Here is a 16,384-nt window from a genome sequence, read left to right as displayed (position 1 = left end):
CGGCCCTGGCCCAGCCCTGGGGGATGTGGTGTGCCCACCCCTTGCCCCCTTAGCCCCTTCCCCAGCCTGCTGGGAGGGCAGGCGTGAGTCCCCACAGCCCTGACGGCCGGGCTCTCTCTGCAGCAGGCCGAGAGCCAGATCAACAAGCAGACCAAAGGGGAGGGACTGCGCAAGCCGGAGAGGCCCTCGCTGCATCTGCGGATCCCGGTGCCGCCGGGGGCACAGCCCGTCTACATTGGCAGCCCCCCTGCTGCTGGCGAGGGCTTCTTGAAGCCCCCAGCGGGTGCCGGAGGGGGGCCAGAGTCGCCAAGCGAGCTCTTCCTCAAGCTTCCGCCCCAGTCCCCCGCCCAAGTGCCTTCGCACGATCCTTATGGCGCGGCACCCGCCTACACGCTGGAGCCCCGCTTCCCCTCGCCCCTGGGCCAGAGCCCCACGGCGGGCACTGCCTTCCAGCCCTTCCCTGGCCAGCCCCAGCCCCTCACCGGTCCCCGCACTGTCCCCGGCTCCCAGCCCCCCGACTTCCACCCCACGCCGCCCGGGACCCCCAGGCACCAGCCTGGCACCCCTGACCCTTTCCTGAAACCCCGGTGCCCCTCCTTGGACAACCTCTCAGTGCCAGGGAGCCCTGGGGCCCGGCCCCCCGAGGCCCTGCTCTCTCCCCTGCCTTTTGGGGAGCAGAAGAAGGGCCTGGAGGTGAAAAAGGAGGAAGGGGGGAGCCTGGGGGTCTGTTCACCCAGCTACGTCCCCACCATGGGCTATGGGGACTCCCCGGGTGGGCCTCATCTCTCCGCTGTGGAGTTGAAGGCGGCCGACGTCTTCAAAGCCCCCATGACCCCACGGGTCTCTCAGGTAGAGCCACAGAGCCCGGGGCTGGGGCATCGGCCCCCTGACCCCCATTCCCTGGCTCCCTCGCCCCCCAGCCACCCTGATATCTACCGCCAGTCGCCCTACCCGGACCCCTACTCGCAGCCCCCACTGACGCCCCGGCCGCAGCCCACCGAGGCCTGCTGCCCCCTCCCGCCCCGCTCCCTGCCCTCGGAGCCCTTCTCCCGCATTCCCGCCAGCCCCCAGTCCCAGTCCAGCTCCCAGTCTCCCCTCACCCCACGGCCACTCTCCAACGAAGCCTTCTGCCAGTCCCCCGTCACCCCCCGTTTCCAGTCCCCGGATCCCTACTCCCAGCCGCCCTCCCGGCCCCAGTCCCGGGACCCCTTCACCCCCCTGCACAAGCCCCCCCGGCCCCAGATGCCAGAGCCAGGGTTCAAGTCGGTGCCGCTCTCGCACAGCCCGGCGGCCAGCGGGGGCTTTGGGGGCACCCCGGCGGGTGAGCCCCACGCCAAGGCGCCGGGTGGGCAGCAACCCCCCTTTGCCCGCTCCCCCGGTGCCAGCGTCTTCCCGGGCAGCCAGCCCCCCATGCGCTTCACCTTCCCCCCGACCGTCTCGGAGCCGCTCAAGGGTTCCCCGTCTCACCAGCCCCACGGGATCAACAGCCATTATGTCCCCGGCAAGCCCCAGAGTTCAGCCTACACCTCATCCCCTGGTTTCCAAGCCGGTAGCCCGCTGGCGCCGGGCACCGCGGCTGCCGACACCTACAGCCTCTCTCCCCTCCGGCCCCCCTCGGTGCTGCCGCAGCAGCCCCCGGCCGCCCCGCAGCAGCAGGACGCCTCCATCGCCTTCCTGCCCCGGGCCGCGCTGGGGCCGCCGGCCGACAAGAGGGAGGAGGTGACCGCGGGGCTCTCGGCACCCCCAAACCGGGACCTGGCAGAGCTGCCCGGCGGCCAGGACGGGGCCCTCGGCACCATGAGCCAGTCGGAGCTGGAGAAACAGCGGCAGGTGAGGGCTCGCCGGCAGTCGGGCTGCATCTGTCTGGGTTTGAGGGGATGCGAGGGAGGAACCAGGATCTCTGCAGTCGGTGGTGGGGTCGAGGAGCCTGGCTCTGCTTGTGGCTCCTTCCGCAGAGGCGTGGAGGGGCACAGGCTCCCAGGGTTGGGCGGCATAGGTTGGCATGGCCAAGGCGATCTCCGTGCCTGGTTTGTCCCTGGGTCCTGGAACGAGCTGGTTTTGCTCTTGTGTCCCTACTCTTGGTCCTGACGCTCGATTCCTGCCAGCGGCAGCGGCTCCGCGAGCTGCTTATCCGGCAGCAGATCCAACGCAACAGCCTGCGGCAGGAGAAGGAGAGTGCGGCGGCGGCTGCCACCCCCTCGCCGGCGGGCTGGGCCCCCGAGGCCGGCAGCCAGACCTTCGAGCTGAGCCGGGGCATGGCCCCCTACCAGCCAGCACAGGTAGGAGAGCGCGGGGGAACGGCTCTGCTGGGAGGCTGGGGCTGGATGGAGGGGTGACGCTGTGGCTTTCCCTCCTCTTCCAGGACAAGGGTCTCCTTGGGACACTGTCCTCCGCGGCCGGTGCTGGGAAGCTGCCCGGCTCCGTGATGGTGCAGGCAGCGTTTGTGCCGGACGAGCGGCTCTCCCGGCCGCCACCGGCAGCCACGCCGTCCGCCCTGGACATCAACGGGAGGTGAGTGCCCAGCGGTGGGGCGACGGCCTCGCTGCAGCCGGTTAGAAACGAGCAGGGCTTCACCCTGGTGGGGTGTGTCCCTCCCCAGCTCTTGCTTGTGGGGGTGGCTGTGGTTTTGGTGGGTGCCCGGTGTGGTCTGAGGGGTTTGGGATCCCCGGGGTCCTGCGCGTGGTGTATTGTGGCAGTGCCGATCTGATGCCGACACCGTGGTGTCTTGCAGGGCGGCAGTGGGGCCCCCCCAGGCCTTCTACCCCCGCGGGGTCTTTCCGGCGCCATCCCCGCAGCAACACCTCTGGCAACAGCAGCAGCAGCAGCAGCAGCAGCAGGCGGCCGTGGCCCTGCGGCTCCCCGTTGCCTCTCGCTTCGCCCCACCAGCCGCCAGCACCCCCGTGGGCAGCCTGGGCACCCGCCTGCCAGCGCCCGCCGAGACGGTGCCCACCTCGCCCGCCGCCCTGGGCGCACCCTTCATTGAACTGCGGCACAACGTGCAGAAGGGACCCGGGGGGGTCGTGGGCCCCCCCTTTGCCCCCCAGGCACCCCGGCCCCGCTTTTTCCTGCCTGGGGAGGAGGGCAACCCCCAGGCCCTCTGCGCCCCCGTTGTGCCCATGCAGGCGCTCCCTGCCCCGGTGCTGCAGCCCCAGAAGATGCCGGTACCGCTGCCGCCCGCCTCCCCGCAGGGCACCGAGATGAGCAACAGCCACCACCAGCCTCACGCCAAAGCGGCCACCCCCCTGCCACTGCCGGCCCCCAGCCTGGAGCTGCAGCACATCCCCCCACGTCCGCTGTCCTCCGGCTCTGCTCTCCGCCCCGAGGGGCCGAAGGATGGCCCCGCACCAGACCCCGCGCCAGCTCCTGCCCCAGGGAAGAGCCACCTGAGCCTGGAGGGGGGACGTTTGCCCTGCGAGGTGCCGGTGGAGCCCGACTTGGACGATGACTTTGGCTCCCACAAGGACCTGGAAGACGACGATGATTTGGCCAACCTGAGCCTGGATCCGGATGTGGCTAAAGGGGACGATGACTTGGACAATCTGGACAGCCTGGAGACGGCAGACCCCCACCTCGACGACCTGCTGAACGGTGACGAGTTTGACCTGCTGGCCTACACCGACCCCGAGCTGGACACTGGCGACAAGAAGGACATCTTCAATGAGCACCTTCGCCTGGTCGAGTCAGCTAACGAGAAGGCTGAGCGCGAAGCCCAGCTCAAGACGGAGCCGCCAGCACCTAGCTCGAAGCTCCCCGACGCTGGGGACAGCAAAGACACGGCCCCATCCGTGGAGGACCAGGAGGTGCCCAAGGAAGGGCTGGTGCCCGCGGTGGGCTTGGGACCTGCTCCCTGCCCGACGGGCGCCGCGCTGGCACCCGACTCCGCTTTCAAGGTGCAGGGCACGGAGGTGAAGGCAGGCTCGCTGCCCAGCGACGTCAAGCCCAAGCTGGAGGACGGCTGCCTGAAGACCTCTCCCTGCCAGTTCACCGCCAGCGGCCCCGAGCGGCTCCCGGTCCCCGTCAAGTCGGAGGCCCTTCAGGGCACGGATAAGATCTCTGCCTCGCTGGGGCTAAGCCTCAAATCCAGCCAGACCCTCCTGAGCCCTGGGGCTGGTTCAACTCGCCTTGGCATGACACACTTCCCTAACAGCAGCCATGCCGGCGTTCCCGTGCCGGAGAAGGACCCCTATGCCGCCCCTGGCCGCGGGCTGGCCCCTGCCCAGCTGGGCAGTCAGAGCAACCCCTTGCTGGAGAAGTTCGAGCTGGACAGTGGAGCCCTGGGCCTGGGCAGTGCCCGGCACTCACCAGCCGATGACCTGGACAAGATGGAGAGCTCGCTGGTGGCCAGTGAGCTGCCCCTGCTCATCGAGGACCTGCTGGAGCACGAGAAGAAGGAGCTGCAGAAGAAGCAGCAGATGTCGGCCCACCTGCCTCGGGGGACACCCCACCTCCCGGCCCCAGGGCACCCCATGCTGCACACGGCGGCAGCCGGGCAGCCCCCCGAGGGGCAGCCGCCCCGCCTGGGTGCCCCACAGCCCCCCCTCCAGCTGGGGCTGGTGGCCAGGCCGCCGCTGATGCAGCCGCCCCGGATCAGTGCGCCCCAGCAGGGCCCAGCGCTGGCCCCCCACATGGGCATGGCCCCCGGGCAGCCCCACGTGCTGGCAGCCCCCCACAGCGTGCAGGTGGCTCTGGCGCAGCCACAGCAAAGCCAGCAGCAGGTGCTGGTGCAGAAGCCGATGGCTGGGGTGCAGCCGCCCGCCCTGGGCCTGAAGCCCCCCCAGCTTGTTATGCAGCAGCAGTTGGCCAACAGCTTCTTCCCAGACACAGGTAGGGGGTTGTTTTGGGGGGTCGTGGGGCCTTTTTGAGCGGGGAGATCAGGACTTGAACGCGCTGCGGCGCCGTCTGCCGACTCTCTTTGCAGACCTGGACAAGTTTGCTGCTGAGGACATCATGGACCCCATTGCCAAGGCCAAGATGGTGGCTCTGAAGGGCATCAAGAAGGTGATGGCTCAGGGCAGCATCGGGGTGGCCCCGGGCATGAACAGGTAAGGGGCACGGTGGGAAGCCGGGCACAGCCTGGGGCGTGCAGGGCGCCTCGGCCCCGGCTCATCCCTCATCTCTGCGTGTCCTTCCCAAAGGCAACAGGTTTCCCTGCTGGCCCAGCGGCTCTCGGGGGGTCCGGCTGTCTCTGAGATGCAGAATCACTTGCTGGCGGGGAGCGGGCAGGTGAGTGGGGTCCCAAGGTGAGGATGGGGGTCCCCATGGAGCTGCCCGGCCTGGTGCTCGGCACCCTGCCAAGCAGGAGCTGCTCTGGCCGGTGGGTTTGCAGTTCTCTGGGGAGGTGGGGAGGGGACAGGGGGGCACTGGAGAGGGGGGCACTGCATGGCACATGTCCCCAACACTCCCTTCTCTGCCAGGAGCGGAGCAGCACCGACCCAACCCAGGCTCGCCCCAATCCACCCACCTTTGCGCAGGGCGTCATCAGTGAGTACCAAGGCAGCGGGGAGGGGGGCTGGGGCAGCGCCGGCCAGTCTCATCCTGCCCACGCAGGCTGAGCTGAGCAGGGCTGTGGCCAGGCTCGCTCCAGAGCCAGGGTCCCTGCTGATCCGAGCCCTCTCCCTGCTCCTGCAGACGAGGCCGACCAGCGGCAGTACGAGGAGTGGCTCTTCCACACGCAGCAGCTGCTGCAGATGCAGCTGAAGGTGCTGGAGGAGCAGATCGGGGCGCACCGCAAGTCACGCAAGGCCCTCTGCGCCAAGCAGCGCACCGCCAAGAAAGCTGGCCGGGAGTTCCCCGAGGCCGACGCCGAGAAGCTGAAGCTGGTGACGGAACAGCAAAGCAAGATCCAGAAGCAGCTAGACCAGGTAGGGCTGTACGTCCCGCCGTCCCCCGGTGCTCTCGCCTCCCCGCCGTCCCCTGGTGCTAACGCCTCCCCGCCGCCCCCGGTAGGTGCGGAAGCAGCAGAAGGAGCACACCAACCTCATGGCTGAGTACCGCAACAAACAGCAGCAGCACCAGCACCAGGCCTCGGCCGTCATGGCCCTGAGCCCCTCGCAGAGCCCCCGCCTCATGTCCAAGCTCCCCGGGCAGCTGCTCTCGGCGCACGGCGTCCAGCAGCCGGCGGGGGCCGTGGTGGGCGCGCAAGGCCTCGGCCAGCAGCCAGGGCAGCCCGGGGGGCTGCGTCTGCCCCAGGGCGGCGTGTCCATGGCCGTGCAGCAGGGCCTGTCCTTCATGGGCCAGCAAGCTGTGGGGAACGCCCCGGTGCCAGGCACCTCCAACGCCTTCTTCACCGGGAACCCTGCGCTCCGCGGGCTGGCTGCCGACAGCCGCCTGATGCAGGAGCGGCAGCTCCAGAGGATGCAGCTGGCCCAGAAACTGCAGCAGCAGAACATGCTGGGACAAGTGTCACTGCAGCAGCAGCCGGGTGTGATGGGGCAGGCGTCGATGCAGCAGCCGGGTGTGATGGGACAGGCGTCGATGCAGCAGCCGGGCGTGATGGGACAGGCGTCAATGCAGCAACAGGGTGTCATGGCGCAGGCGTCGATGCAGCAGCCAGGGGTGATGGGACAAGCGTCGATGCAGCAACAGGGCGTCATGGGTCAGGCGTCCATGCAGCAGCCGGGTGTCATGGGACAGACCTCAATGCAGCTGCAGGGCATCATGGCACAGACACCGATGCAGCAGCCGGGCGTCATGGGACAAGCTTCAATGCAGCAGTCGGGTGTTATGGCACAGACATCGTTGCAGCAGCCGGGTGTGATGGGACAAGCGTCCATGCAACAGCCAAGCATCATGGGACAAGCCTCAATGCAGCAGCCCGGTGTCATGGCACAGACGTCGATGCAGCAGGCCGGCGTCATGGGCCAAGGCTCGATGCAGCCAGCAGCCATGGTGGGGCAGCCCAGCCTGCTGGGGCAGCAGCAGCCGGCGCCGGCCCCGCAGCCGGGCGCTGTGGGGCAACCCATGGTGCCAAAGCAGCCGGGGCTGATGGGCAGCCAGCAGAGTCTGCTGGTGCAGCAACTTTCGCCCCAGCAGCAGCCGGGCTTGTTGGGCCACGCGCAGGCGCCGGGGCTGCAGCACCAGGCGGTGCTGGGCCATCCCCCGCCCCAGCGCCAGGTCCTCCTGGCCCCCCACCAGCAGCGGGTGCTGGGCTCGCCCCAACTGGCGCCGCAGACTCCGGGGATGCTGGGCCACCGACTCGTGCTGTCCCAGCAGCTGGGACAGTCGCGGGCGCTGCTGGCCCCGCAGCAGCAGCAGCAGCAGCAGAACTCAACGGCCGCCCAGACGGGCCTCCTGGGGCTGGGCCAGGGGCAGCCCCCGATCCAGCACTTTCCGCAGCACGGGGCGGCGGGCCAGGCCCCCTCTGTGCTGCACCTGAGTCAGGGAATGCAGCCGGCCCCGGCGGTCCTGGCTGCCAAGGACCAGCCTGGAGGGCCGGATGGCAGCGCCCTGCCCGCCGAGGGCAGCGAGAGCGGGGGGCAGCTGCACGGGGGTCCCCAGGAGCAGCAGGGAGCCCTCAACCCCCCAGCGCTGGGTGGCCCAGAGCCCCAGGCCCCCAAGCACCAGGCTGAGCTGGGGCAGGGCCAGCAGCTCCTCTTGGCCTCCCCGCAGCCGGGCGTCCTGGGCTCGCAGCCGGCGCTGCGGGCAGCCCCCGTGCAGCCAGGCACCCTGCTCGCCCCGCCGCTGCAGAGCCCCGGGGCCACCCGCCCCGAGCTGTCCCAGCAGCACGGGGACGCTGCCGGGGTGGCGGAGCCGCCGCTGGGCTGCGGGACAGGCCAGGCGCAGGGTATGGCGCTGCCGCAGGCGCCACGGCCCCCAGAGCAGCCGGGTAAGGGGCCGTCGGGCCCGCTGCAGGGTCAGCCGCAGCCCCCGCGTCTCCAGAGCCCCGGGCAGCACAAAGCAGGGCCAGCAGTGCCCTTGCCAGGCACGGCCGCGCTCCCCACGGGCCTCCTGGGGCAGGTGCCGGGACCGGTGATGGGCCAGATCCGGGCGCAGCTCCAGGGCGTCCTGGCCAAGAACCCGCAGCTGCGGCACCTGACGCCCCAGCAGCAGCAGCAGCTCCAGGCCCTCCTGGTGCAGCGGCACCAGCAGAGCCTCCTGCAGCAGGGCCAGGCGCTCCGGCCCCCTGGCCCCTTCCCCGGGCAGGCCCCGGATCACGGCTCCCCAGCCCCCACAGCCCGCCAGCCCCCTCGCCCGCTAGGGTCCCTCTTCCAGCCGCGGCCGGGCACCCCGTCAGAGGCACAGACCGGCTTTGCCGCCGAGCAGGGGCGGGCAGTGCCGGGGCAGCCCCCCCAGCAGCCCCTGGCTGAGCTGGTGCAGGCAGCCCTGGCTGCCCGCGGTCCCCAGCCCAGCCTCGTCCGGCTCCCCACGCCACCGGCCCCCTCGCCCCTGGGCTGCGCCTCCCAGCACCTGGCCAGCCCTGAGCAGAGCCCCCAAGAGCCAAAGAAGACGTCGCCGGGGGTCCCGGCCTCGGCCCCCAGCCCCGCAGCACCGGCAGAGCAGGGGCTGACGCCTGTGCCGAGTGGCACCCTCCCCGACCCGGCACGTGGCCCCTGGGACCCCGAGGCACCCAGTGCAGACCCAGCTGACCCCAGCGAGACCCACATCAACGGGGCTGTGCTAGAGGGGCCCCCCACGGCAGGCGAGCCCCCCCAGGTGTTGGTGAAGCAGGAGCCGAAGGAGGAGGTGGCGGCAGCACAGTGTGAGGTGGACGGAGACGAGGCAGCGAAGCCGGAGGCCAACGGGGATGCCGGGGCCGGCCAAGCCAACAGCCTGCTGGCATCAGGCAGCCGCTCCGAGGCTGGGCACCTCCTGCTGCAGAAGCTGCTGCGAGCCAAGAACGTGCAGCTCTCAGCGCAGAGCCCGGGCGAGCTCAACGGGCACACGGAGAGCCGGGGTGCCGGGACGGAGCTGCGGCCGCAGCCGGTGCTGCTGGCCCGGGAGGTGAGCGGGGACGGTGTGGGATGGGGTGGGGGGCGATGGCTGTGCGGCAGTGCTTGGCACAACTCCTGCTATCTTCTCCTTCCCCAGGACCCCTCCATCGCCAGGAAGCCGGCGGCTACCAAACCCAAGCGGGTGCAGAAGGGCAATGAGCGGGTCCCAGCGTCCCGCAAGAAATTGCGGAAGGACGAGGGGCTGCGCCCCAGCGAGGCCCTCATGAAGCAGCTGAAGCAGGTACGGCCGCGTGCTGTGGGTACGGCGGGGGCTGCTTTCCACCCCAGTCCCCCCCCTCACCTCTCTGCCCCCAGGAGCTGTCGCTGCTGCCGCTGACGGAGCCGACCATCACAGCCAACTTCAGCCTCTTCGCACCCTTCGGCAGCAGCCCCATCAACGGGAAGAGCCAGTTGCGGGGCGCCTTCGGCAGCGCCGTGCTCGACAGCGTACCTGATTATTACTCCCAGCTGCTCACCAAGGTGAGGCAGGGTTGGGCCCTTGCCCTTCTGCCACCCGGGGGTCCTGGGCCCACCCCGCTGTGCTCACCCCGCTGTCTCCCCCCAGAACAACCTCAGCAACCCACCGACGCCACCCTCCTCGCTGCCCCCCACGCCACCCCCCTCCGTGCAGCAGAAGATGGTGAACGGCACCACGGCCTCCGAGGAGCTGGGCGAGCAGCCCAAGGACGCTGACCCAGCCCGCGAGCCCCACAGCCAGAAAGGTGAGCGTAGCTGGCACGAGGGTGGCACGGGGTCCTTGCCACCGGCTGTCACCCCTCTGCCGTGACACCCGTCCCTTCCACACGCAGACACACCGGCCGTGGAGGTTAAGAGCCTGGATCTGCTTGCAGCTCTGCCCACCCCTCCCCACAACCAGACCGAGGACGTCAGGTGAGACACCGTCCGCGGTGACACCCCCCCCCCCAACGGGTGACACCCCCACGGGTGATGCCAGCCCCTGCAGCCCGTGACACCTCCTTCCCTGCAGGATGGAGAGCGACGACGAGAGCGATTCCCCCGACAGCATTGTCCCTGCCTCGTCCCCTGAGAGCGTGCTGGGCGAGGAGCTGCTGCGCTTCCCCCTGCTCAGCGAGGCCAAGCCGGAGCTGGAGGAGCGCGTGCTGTCCCCCATCATCCCCATCATCCCCCGGGCCAGTATCCCAGGTGGGCTGGGCTGTGCTGGGTGGGGTAAGGCAGGGCAGGAGGGGTCTGTGGTATGCGTGGACTAGGCAGGAGGGGGTTGGTGGGGTGTAGGGACCTGGCAGGAAGGGGTCTGTGGGATGTACAGACCAGGCAGGGAAGGGGTCTGTGTGGGGTATGGATGGGGCAGAAGGGGGTCCCTGGGTGTGTGGGCTGGTAGGGGTGTGGTGGGGCAGGGGAAGGGTCCTTGGGAAATGTGGGGTGAGGGGAAGGGGTCTGTGGGGTGTGCTGCACCTGGGCAGCAGAGCCTTGACCCCCTGTGCGTTGGGGCTTGCCTGTTCTGAGGGTCCCCCAGCCACTCCCCGAGGGTCTCCTGTCAGTGCTGGGTGCTCTGTCCCCGTCACTGCACCCCAGTCTCTGTGCCACACAAGGTGATGGATTCCCAGTAGCATTTCTGCAGGGGTCTAGGGCAGCTGGGTGGGCTCATGGGTGGCTGTCGGTGGGGCTGGCTCTGCGCAGCTCTGACCCCTGCCCCTGCTCTCCACACCAGTGTTCCCCGACACGAAGCCCTACGAGGCCACCGAGCCCTTTGGGGGCCCCCCTGGGAAGGTGGGGGCTGCGGGCCCGGGCACCCCATGGGAGAAGGGCAAGAGCAGCGAGGTGTCCGTCATGCTGACAGTGTCTGCAGCGGCTGCCAAGGTGAGCAAGGGGACAGGGGGAGGCGAGACCCTTGGGGACCCAGCGGTGACCCCACGTGGTGGCATCTGGGGCACTGCACCCACCCCGTCCTCCTCTCGTCTAGAACCTCAACGGGGTGATGGTGGCCATGGCCGAGCTGCTGAGTGTGAAGATCCCCAGCTCCTATGAGGTGCTGTTCCCGGATGGCCCCATGCGAGCAGCAGTAGTCGAGGCCAAGAAGGTGGAGGCAGACATGGCTGGTGAGTGTCTGCCTTGTCCCCGCGGGCTCCCCCCGTCCCCAGGCTGGGCACCCCGTGACGGGAGCTCTTGTTCTCTCTCGCAGGGGTGCTCGGTGGCAAGGAGAGGGCGGCTCTGGCCGGGAAGGTGCCGGACAGCAGCTCCGAGTGGCTGAAGCAGTTCGATGCAGTGCTGCCAGGCTACAGTCTCAAGGGCGAGCTGGACCTCCTGACGCTGCTCAGACAGGTCAGCGGGATGCAGGGGTCCCCCCAGGGCTGTGACCCTGGGAGAGGGGTGTTGAGGTACCTGTAAGGCTGTGGCTGTGGGGGGTGCAGGAGGGGACCCTTTGGGACCAAGTGTGACCCTGTAGAGAGCTGCACGGGGGTCCCTGTAGGTCCCCCCACGATTGCAGGGAGTTCCCTGAGGGGCCAGATCCCTCCGTGGAGAGGTGCTGAGTGTCCCAGGACTCTGTGGAAGGGGTTGGGGAGGTCCTTGCAGGGCTGGGACCGCAGTGGGGTGCCGTGGGGTCCCTGCGGGGCCAAGGACCCTTCACCATGATGCGCAGGGAGGTTGGGAGGTCCCCAGCCCTGGGACGCCCTGACCCACGTTCCTGTGCCGTAGGAGAGCCCCGCACCTGAAAAGACCCTGCACCACTGCTACGTCAACAACGTCTCCAACCTGGACGTGCGGCAGCTCTCTGTCATGCCCCAGGAGCCCTCGCCCCCGCTGTCCCCCTCTGTCCCCTCCCCGTCCAGCCCCGCTGAGGCTGCCAGGGTCCCTGACCCCGAGGCAGCTCACGAGGCAGCCCCGGCCCCCCCATCACCCCTGCCGCCGGCCTCCTCGCCAGCCCCCCAGGAGGAAGGGGCCACGGCCCCCAACTCGCCACCCCGCTTCAAGCCGCGCTCGCGGCCGCCGGAGGACGGGGACGAAGCGCGGCCCCGGCTGAAGAAGTGGAAAGGGGTGCGGTGGAAACGGCTGCGCTTCCTCGTCACCATCCAGAAAGGGGGGGCCAAGCGGGACGGTGACAAGGAGATCGCGGAGTTCATCGACAAGCTGGGCACCACCCTGCGCCCCGAAAAGGTGCCGCGGGACCTGCGCAAGTGCTGCTTCTGCCACGAGGAGGGCGACGGGGCCACGGACGGGCCGGCCCGCCTGCTCAACCTCGACCTCGACCTCTGGGTCCACCTGAACTGCGCCCTGTGGTCCACAGAGGTCTACGAGACGCAGGGAGGGGCCCTCATCAACGTGGAGGTGGCCCTGCACCGCGGGCTGCTCACCAAGTGCTCCCTATGCCAGAAAACCGGCGCCACCAACAGCTGCAACCGCATCCGCTGCCCCAGTGTCTACCACTTCGCCTGCGCCATCCGCGCCAAGTGCATGTTCTTCAAGGACAAGACCATGCTGTGCCCCTTGCACAAGCTTAAAGGCCCCTGTGAGCAGGAGCTGAGCAGCTTCACCGTCTTCCGACGCGTCTACATCGAACGGGATGAGGTGAAGCAGATCGCCAGCATCATCCAGCGCGGCGAGCGGCTCCACATGTTCCGCGTGGGCGGGCTGGTCTTCCACGCCATCGGGCAGCTCCTGCCGCATCAGATGGCCGACTTCCACAGCGTCACGGCCCTCTACCCCGTGGGCTACGAGGCCACGCGCATCTACTGGAGCCTGCGGACCAACAACCGCCGCTGCTGCTACCGCTGCACCATCTGCGAGAACAACGGCCGCCCCGAGTTTGTCGTGCAAGTCATCGAGCAGGGCCTGGAGGATCTGGTCTTCTCCGACTCCTCGCCGCAGGGTAAGGGAGCTGGAGGCTCGCTGCCTCCCTCCGCCCCCTGCCCTGCTGATGGGGAGGATGGGGTGATGCAAGGCCCAGGGTGGCTCGAGCTGGGGGTCCGTGCCAGCGGGCAGCCTGTAGCGGGTGCCTGTCTCCCAACCCCCTCTTCCCTCGGCAGCCGTCTGGAACCGGATCATCGAGCCAGTGGCGATGATGAGGAAGGAAGCCGACATGCTGCGACTCTTCCCTGAGTACCTGAAGGGTGAGGAGCTCTTCGGCCTCACGGTGCACGCGGTGCTGCGCATCGCCGAGTCGGTAGGTCCTGGCTGGGGGTGGGGGTCTCCTCTCTGCGCTGGCGGTCAGCCCCGTTGGGAAAGGCGCTGGTGGTCGTGCTGGTGGGGCCGGGGGCGGCTGCTCAACCCATGGCCCCTCCGCTCTCTCCTCGGCAGCTGCCCGGCGTCGAGAGCTGCCAGAACTACCTGTTCCGCTACGGGCGCCATCCGCTGATGGAGCTGCCGCTGATGATCAACCCCACCGGCTGCGCCCGCTCCGAGCCCAAGATCCTCACCCACTACAAGCGGTGAGCGGGGCTGGGATCCACCGGGAGAGCCGGGATCCCTGGGGATCCCTCGGCTCTGACTCCCTCTCGCCCCCTCCTCGGCAGGCCCCACACCCTGAACAGCACAAGCATGTCCAAGGCCTACCAGAGCACATTCACGGGCGAGACCAACACACCCTACAGCAAACAGTTCGTGCACTCCAAGTCCTCCCAGTACCGGCGCCTGAAGACGGAGTGGAAGAACAACGTCTACCTGGCGCGGTCCCGCATCCAGGGGCTCGGGCTCTACGCGGCCAAGGACATCGAGAAGCACACCATGGTCATCGAGTACATCGGCACCATCATCCGCAACGAGGTGGCCAACCGGAGGGAGAAGATCTATGAGGAGCAGGTGGGGCTCCGGCGGGACGTGGGGGGGCTCCGGCGGGACGTGGGGGGGGCTCCGGTGGGATGTGGGGGGACTCAGTAGAGCCACCAACACCCTCTCCCTCCGCAGAACCGCGGCATCTACATGTTCCGCATCAACAATGAGCACGTCATTGACGCCACGCTGACGGGGGGCCCGGCCAGGTGAGTGCAGGGGGGCTTTGGGGTGGTGGGACTCCCCCCCACAGAGGGAGCGGTGCTGACCCCACGCCTCTCTGCTCCCCCGACCCAGGTACATCAACCACTCGTGTGCCCCGAACTGCGTGGCCGAAGTCGTGACCTTCGACAAGGAGGACAAGATCATCATCATCTCCAGCCGGCGCATCCCCAAGGGGGAGGAGGTCAGGCGGGGGGCGTGGGGTGGCTGGAGGGGGGCTGGGGGCTGCCGGGGGGGCTGGGGGGGGGCGGGGCCGGGCTCCATGCCGTGCCGTAGGTGACTCCCCGCTCCCCCCCAGCTCACCTACGACTACCAGTTCGACTTCGAGGACGATCAGCACAAGATCCCCTGCCACTGTGGAGCCTGGAACTGCCGAAAGTGGATGAACTAGCTGGGAAAAGGGGCTGGGGGCCGCGGCCCCCGCCTCGGAGACCTCGCCAAGACCCGCCGGGGCCGCGGGAGGTGCCAGGGCGGCCGGGCAGGCGGTGGCGGCCGGGGCACGGAGGCTCCGGCAGGGAGGGCGACCACCGCCGAGCCGCCGGCCCTGCCCGAGTGGGACGGACGGACGGACGAACTGGCAACTCAGGGTTTTCTTTGCTTCGTCCTACGAAGAAGCGGGGCGGGGCGGGGGGAGGTCGGGGGTCCCAGCGAGACCCCCACCGCCACCATCACCCACCGCCCGCCTCCCTCGTGGGGGAGCCACGGGGGAGCAGAGCGGTCCCAGCGGAGCCGGAGCGAGTTCAGAACCGGCCTGGATTATTTTTATTTTTATTTTTATTTTATTTTTTTTTTTTTTTAGAAACAAAACTAATAATATTTGCTCGCTAATTACCAAGGTAACACAGACTCCTTGAGCTCGACAATCCGGGCTCTGCCCCGTCGCGCTGCGGCGGCCAGAGCTCGCTCGGTTCCTTTGATCTCTTTTTGTTTGTGCGTGTGGACGAGACCCCGGAGCGCGGCGGCGCGGAAGGAGGCGCCTACGGCGAGGGCCCCCGACAGACACAAGGAGCTTCTGCACCCAAACCTACCTCATTTTAAGTGTTAGATTTTTTTTTTTTTTCTTTTCTGTTATTGTTGTTTTTAAATGTGAGCCCCCGCCACCCTTCCGGGCAGCGCCGCCGGCCCCCGGGGGGGTCTTTCCCCTCTCCCCTGGGCTCCAGGGGAGGCAGCCCCCCCCCCCCCCCGTCCCCCTGTCCCCCTCCTCTGGTCGTGGCTGCAGAAGGGCCCTCAATGGGGTCCCTGGGGAGAGGTGGGGGGGCGCGGGGCGGGGGGGAACCCCTGTCCTCGTCCCCCAGCCCGGGAGGTCCCAGCCATGCGACGTGCCAAGGTGGGAGGTGGGGTCGGGGCGGGGGGGGGTGCCAGACCCGCTCCCCCGGTGCTGGGGGGGGGGGTCGGCAGGGACAAGTGGGGGCCCCCCCCCGGCCACCCCATCGCCCGCAGCACCCACAGCTGGGGCTGTGCGCAGCCGCCATCGGCACGGGGCGGGGGGGGGAAGGTTATTTATCTATTTATACCTTATATTGTATATACTAGATGGGGGGGGGAGGGGGGCTCTTTGTGCTCTGCTGGGCTGAGATTTGGGGTGCGGGGGCAAGGGGGGGCCACGGCATTTTTAAACCCAGTCTCCGAGGGCTTGAGGGGGGGGTCTGAAGCCTCCTGCCAGGCAGGGGCGGCCTCGGAGAGCGAAGCAGCGAGTGGGCATTACAGGCCAGGCCCCCCCTACCCCAGCCCTGGCCCCCCCCCCCTTCCCCCCCACGGCCGCCACCTGCCCCCCACCCCACCCTGGGGGGGAACCTCGGGGGGTGCTGGGATCTCTTAACGCACAAACGCACGGTGTGGGGGGGACCCTCCTGTCCCCCGGGGGGGGGGGGGTCGGGGGGTCGGTGCCCCCCCACCCCAATTCCCCCCTCTGGTGTGGTGGGGGCAGCGCAGGGACGGCCGGAGGAGGAGGAGGAGGAGGAGGGGGGGGGGGAAATCTTTAAAGCTGCTTCCGCAACTCGTCAAAGCTGCAAAAAGGTTTAAGGTAAAAATGTTTTAAAAAAAAAAAAAATGGAGGAAAACAAAAAAACTGATGATAAAAAAGTGAGAGTGGGGGTGGGGGATGAGAAAGTTTTAACAGAAAATATACGAGAAATTTAACTTTCGGAGCTGTACATAGCCGGGGCGTGTAGAAATCCCGTTTTTACCAATACCGAAACCACTGGATGTTATTTTAAAAATAAAGCGCGTGAGAAGCCAGGCCGCCTGCCTCCCTCCCTGGGCCGGGGGGGTCGGGGGGCGTGGAGGGGGTCCCCACCCATGTCCCACCCCCCCGTCACTCATGGGGGACCCCCCTGTGCCCCGCAGGGGTGGGGTTGGTGCCCTACTCCCCCCTCCCCCCCCGTGACTGGGGCCCTCCCCAGGGTGTCAGACACCCCACACCCCCCCCAACCCCGGGGTCCCCAATGTGTGTGTCCCGCCCCCCACGGGGCGCCGTGACCCGGCGG

General features: G+C 68.7%; 1 protein-coding gene across 1 annotated transcript in view; it reads left to right on the top strand.

Annotated features, from left to right (window-relative positions):
• The window catches only part of KMT2D (lysine methyltransferase 2D), a 28,025-nt gene extending 11,889 nt beyond the window's left edge, over positions 1–16,136 (top strand). The window contains 24 exon segments of the mRNA XM_075075872.1: positions 124–1,830; positions 2,106–2,279; positions 2,363–2,511; positions 2,732–4,824; positions 4,919–5,042; positions 5,136–5,223; positions 5,415–5,481; positions 5,629–5,861; positions 5,947–8,940; positions 9,028–9,171; positions 9,246–9,410; positions 9,496–9,652; positions 9,740–9,821; positions 9,919–10,094; positions 10,621–10,769; positions 10,873–11,008; positions 11,092–11,231; positions 11,607–12,777; positions 12,935–13,071; positions 13,206–13,336; positions 13,421–13,706; positions 13,812–13,885; positions 13,974–14,082; positions 14,197–16,136. Of these exon segments, the coding sequence (XP_074931973.1) occupies positions 124–1,830; positions 2,106–2,279; positions 2,363–2,511; positions 2,732–4,824; positions 4,919–5,042; positions 5,136–5,223; positions 5,415–5,481; positions 5,629–5,861; positions 5,947–8,940; positions 9,028–9,171; positions 9,246–9,410; positions 9,496–9,652; positions 9,740–9,821; positions 9,919–10,094; positions 10,621–10,769; positions 10,873–11,008; positions 11,092–11,231; positions 11,607–12,777; positions 12,935–13,071; positions 13,206–13,336; positions 13,421–13,706; positions 13,812–13,885; positions 13,974–14,082; positions 14,197–14,289 (10,779 nt within the window). The 3' untranslated portion in view covers positions 14,290–16,136.
• Positions 16,137–16,384: the final 248 nt, after the last annotated feature.

This window comes from Phalacrocorax aristotelis, chromosome 26 (assembly GCF_949628215.1).
Source record: "Phalacrocorax aristotelis chromosome 26, bGulAri2.1, whole genome shotgun sequence".
NCBI classification, from domain to species: domain Eukaryota; kingdom Metazoa; phylum Chordata; class Aves; order Suliformes; family Phalacrocoracidae; genus Phalacrocorax; species Phalacrocorax aristotelis.
Note: the sequence above shows the minus strand (reverse complement) of the source record. Positions and strands in the feature narration are given on the sequence as shown.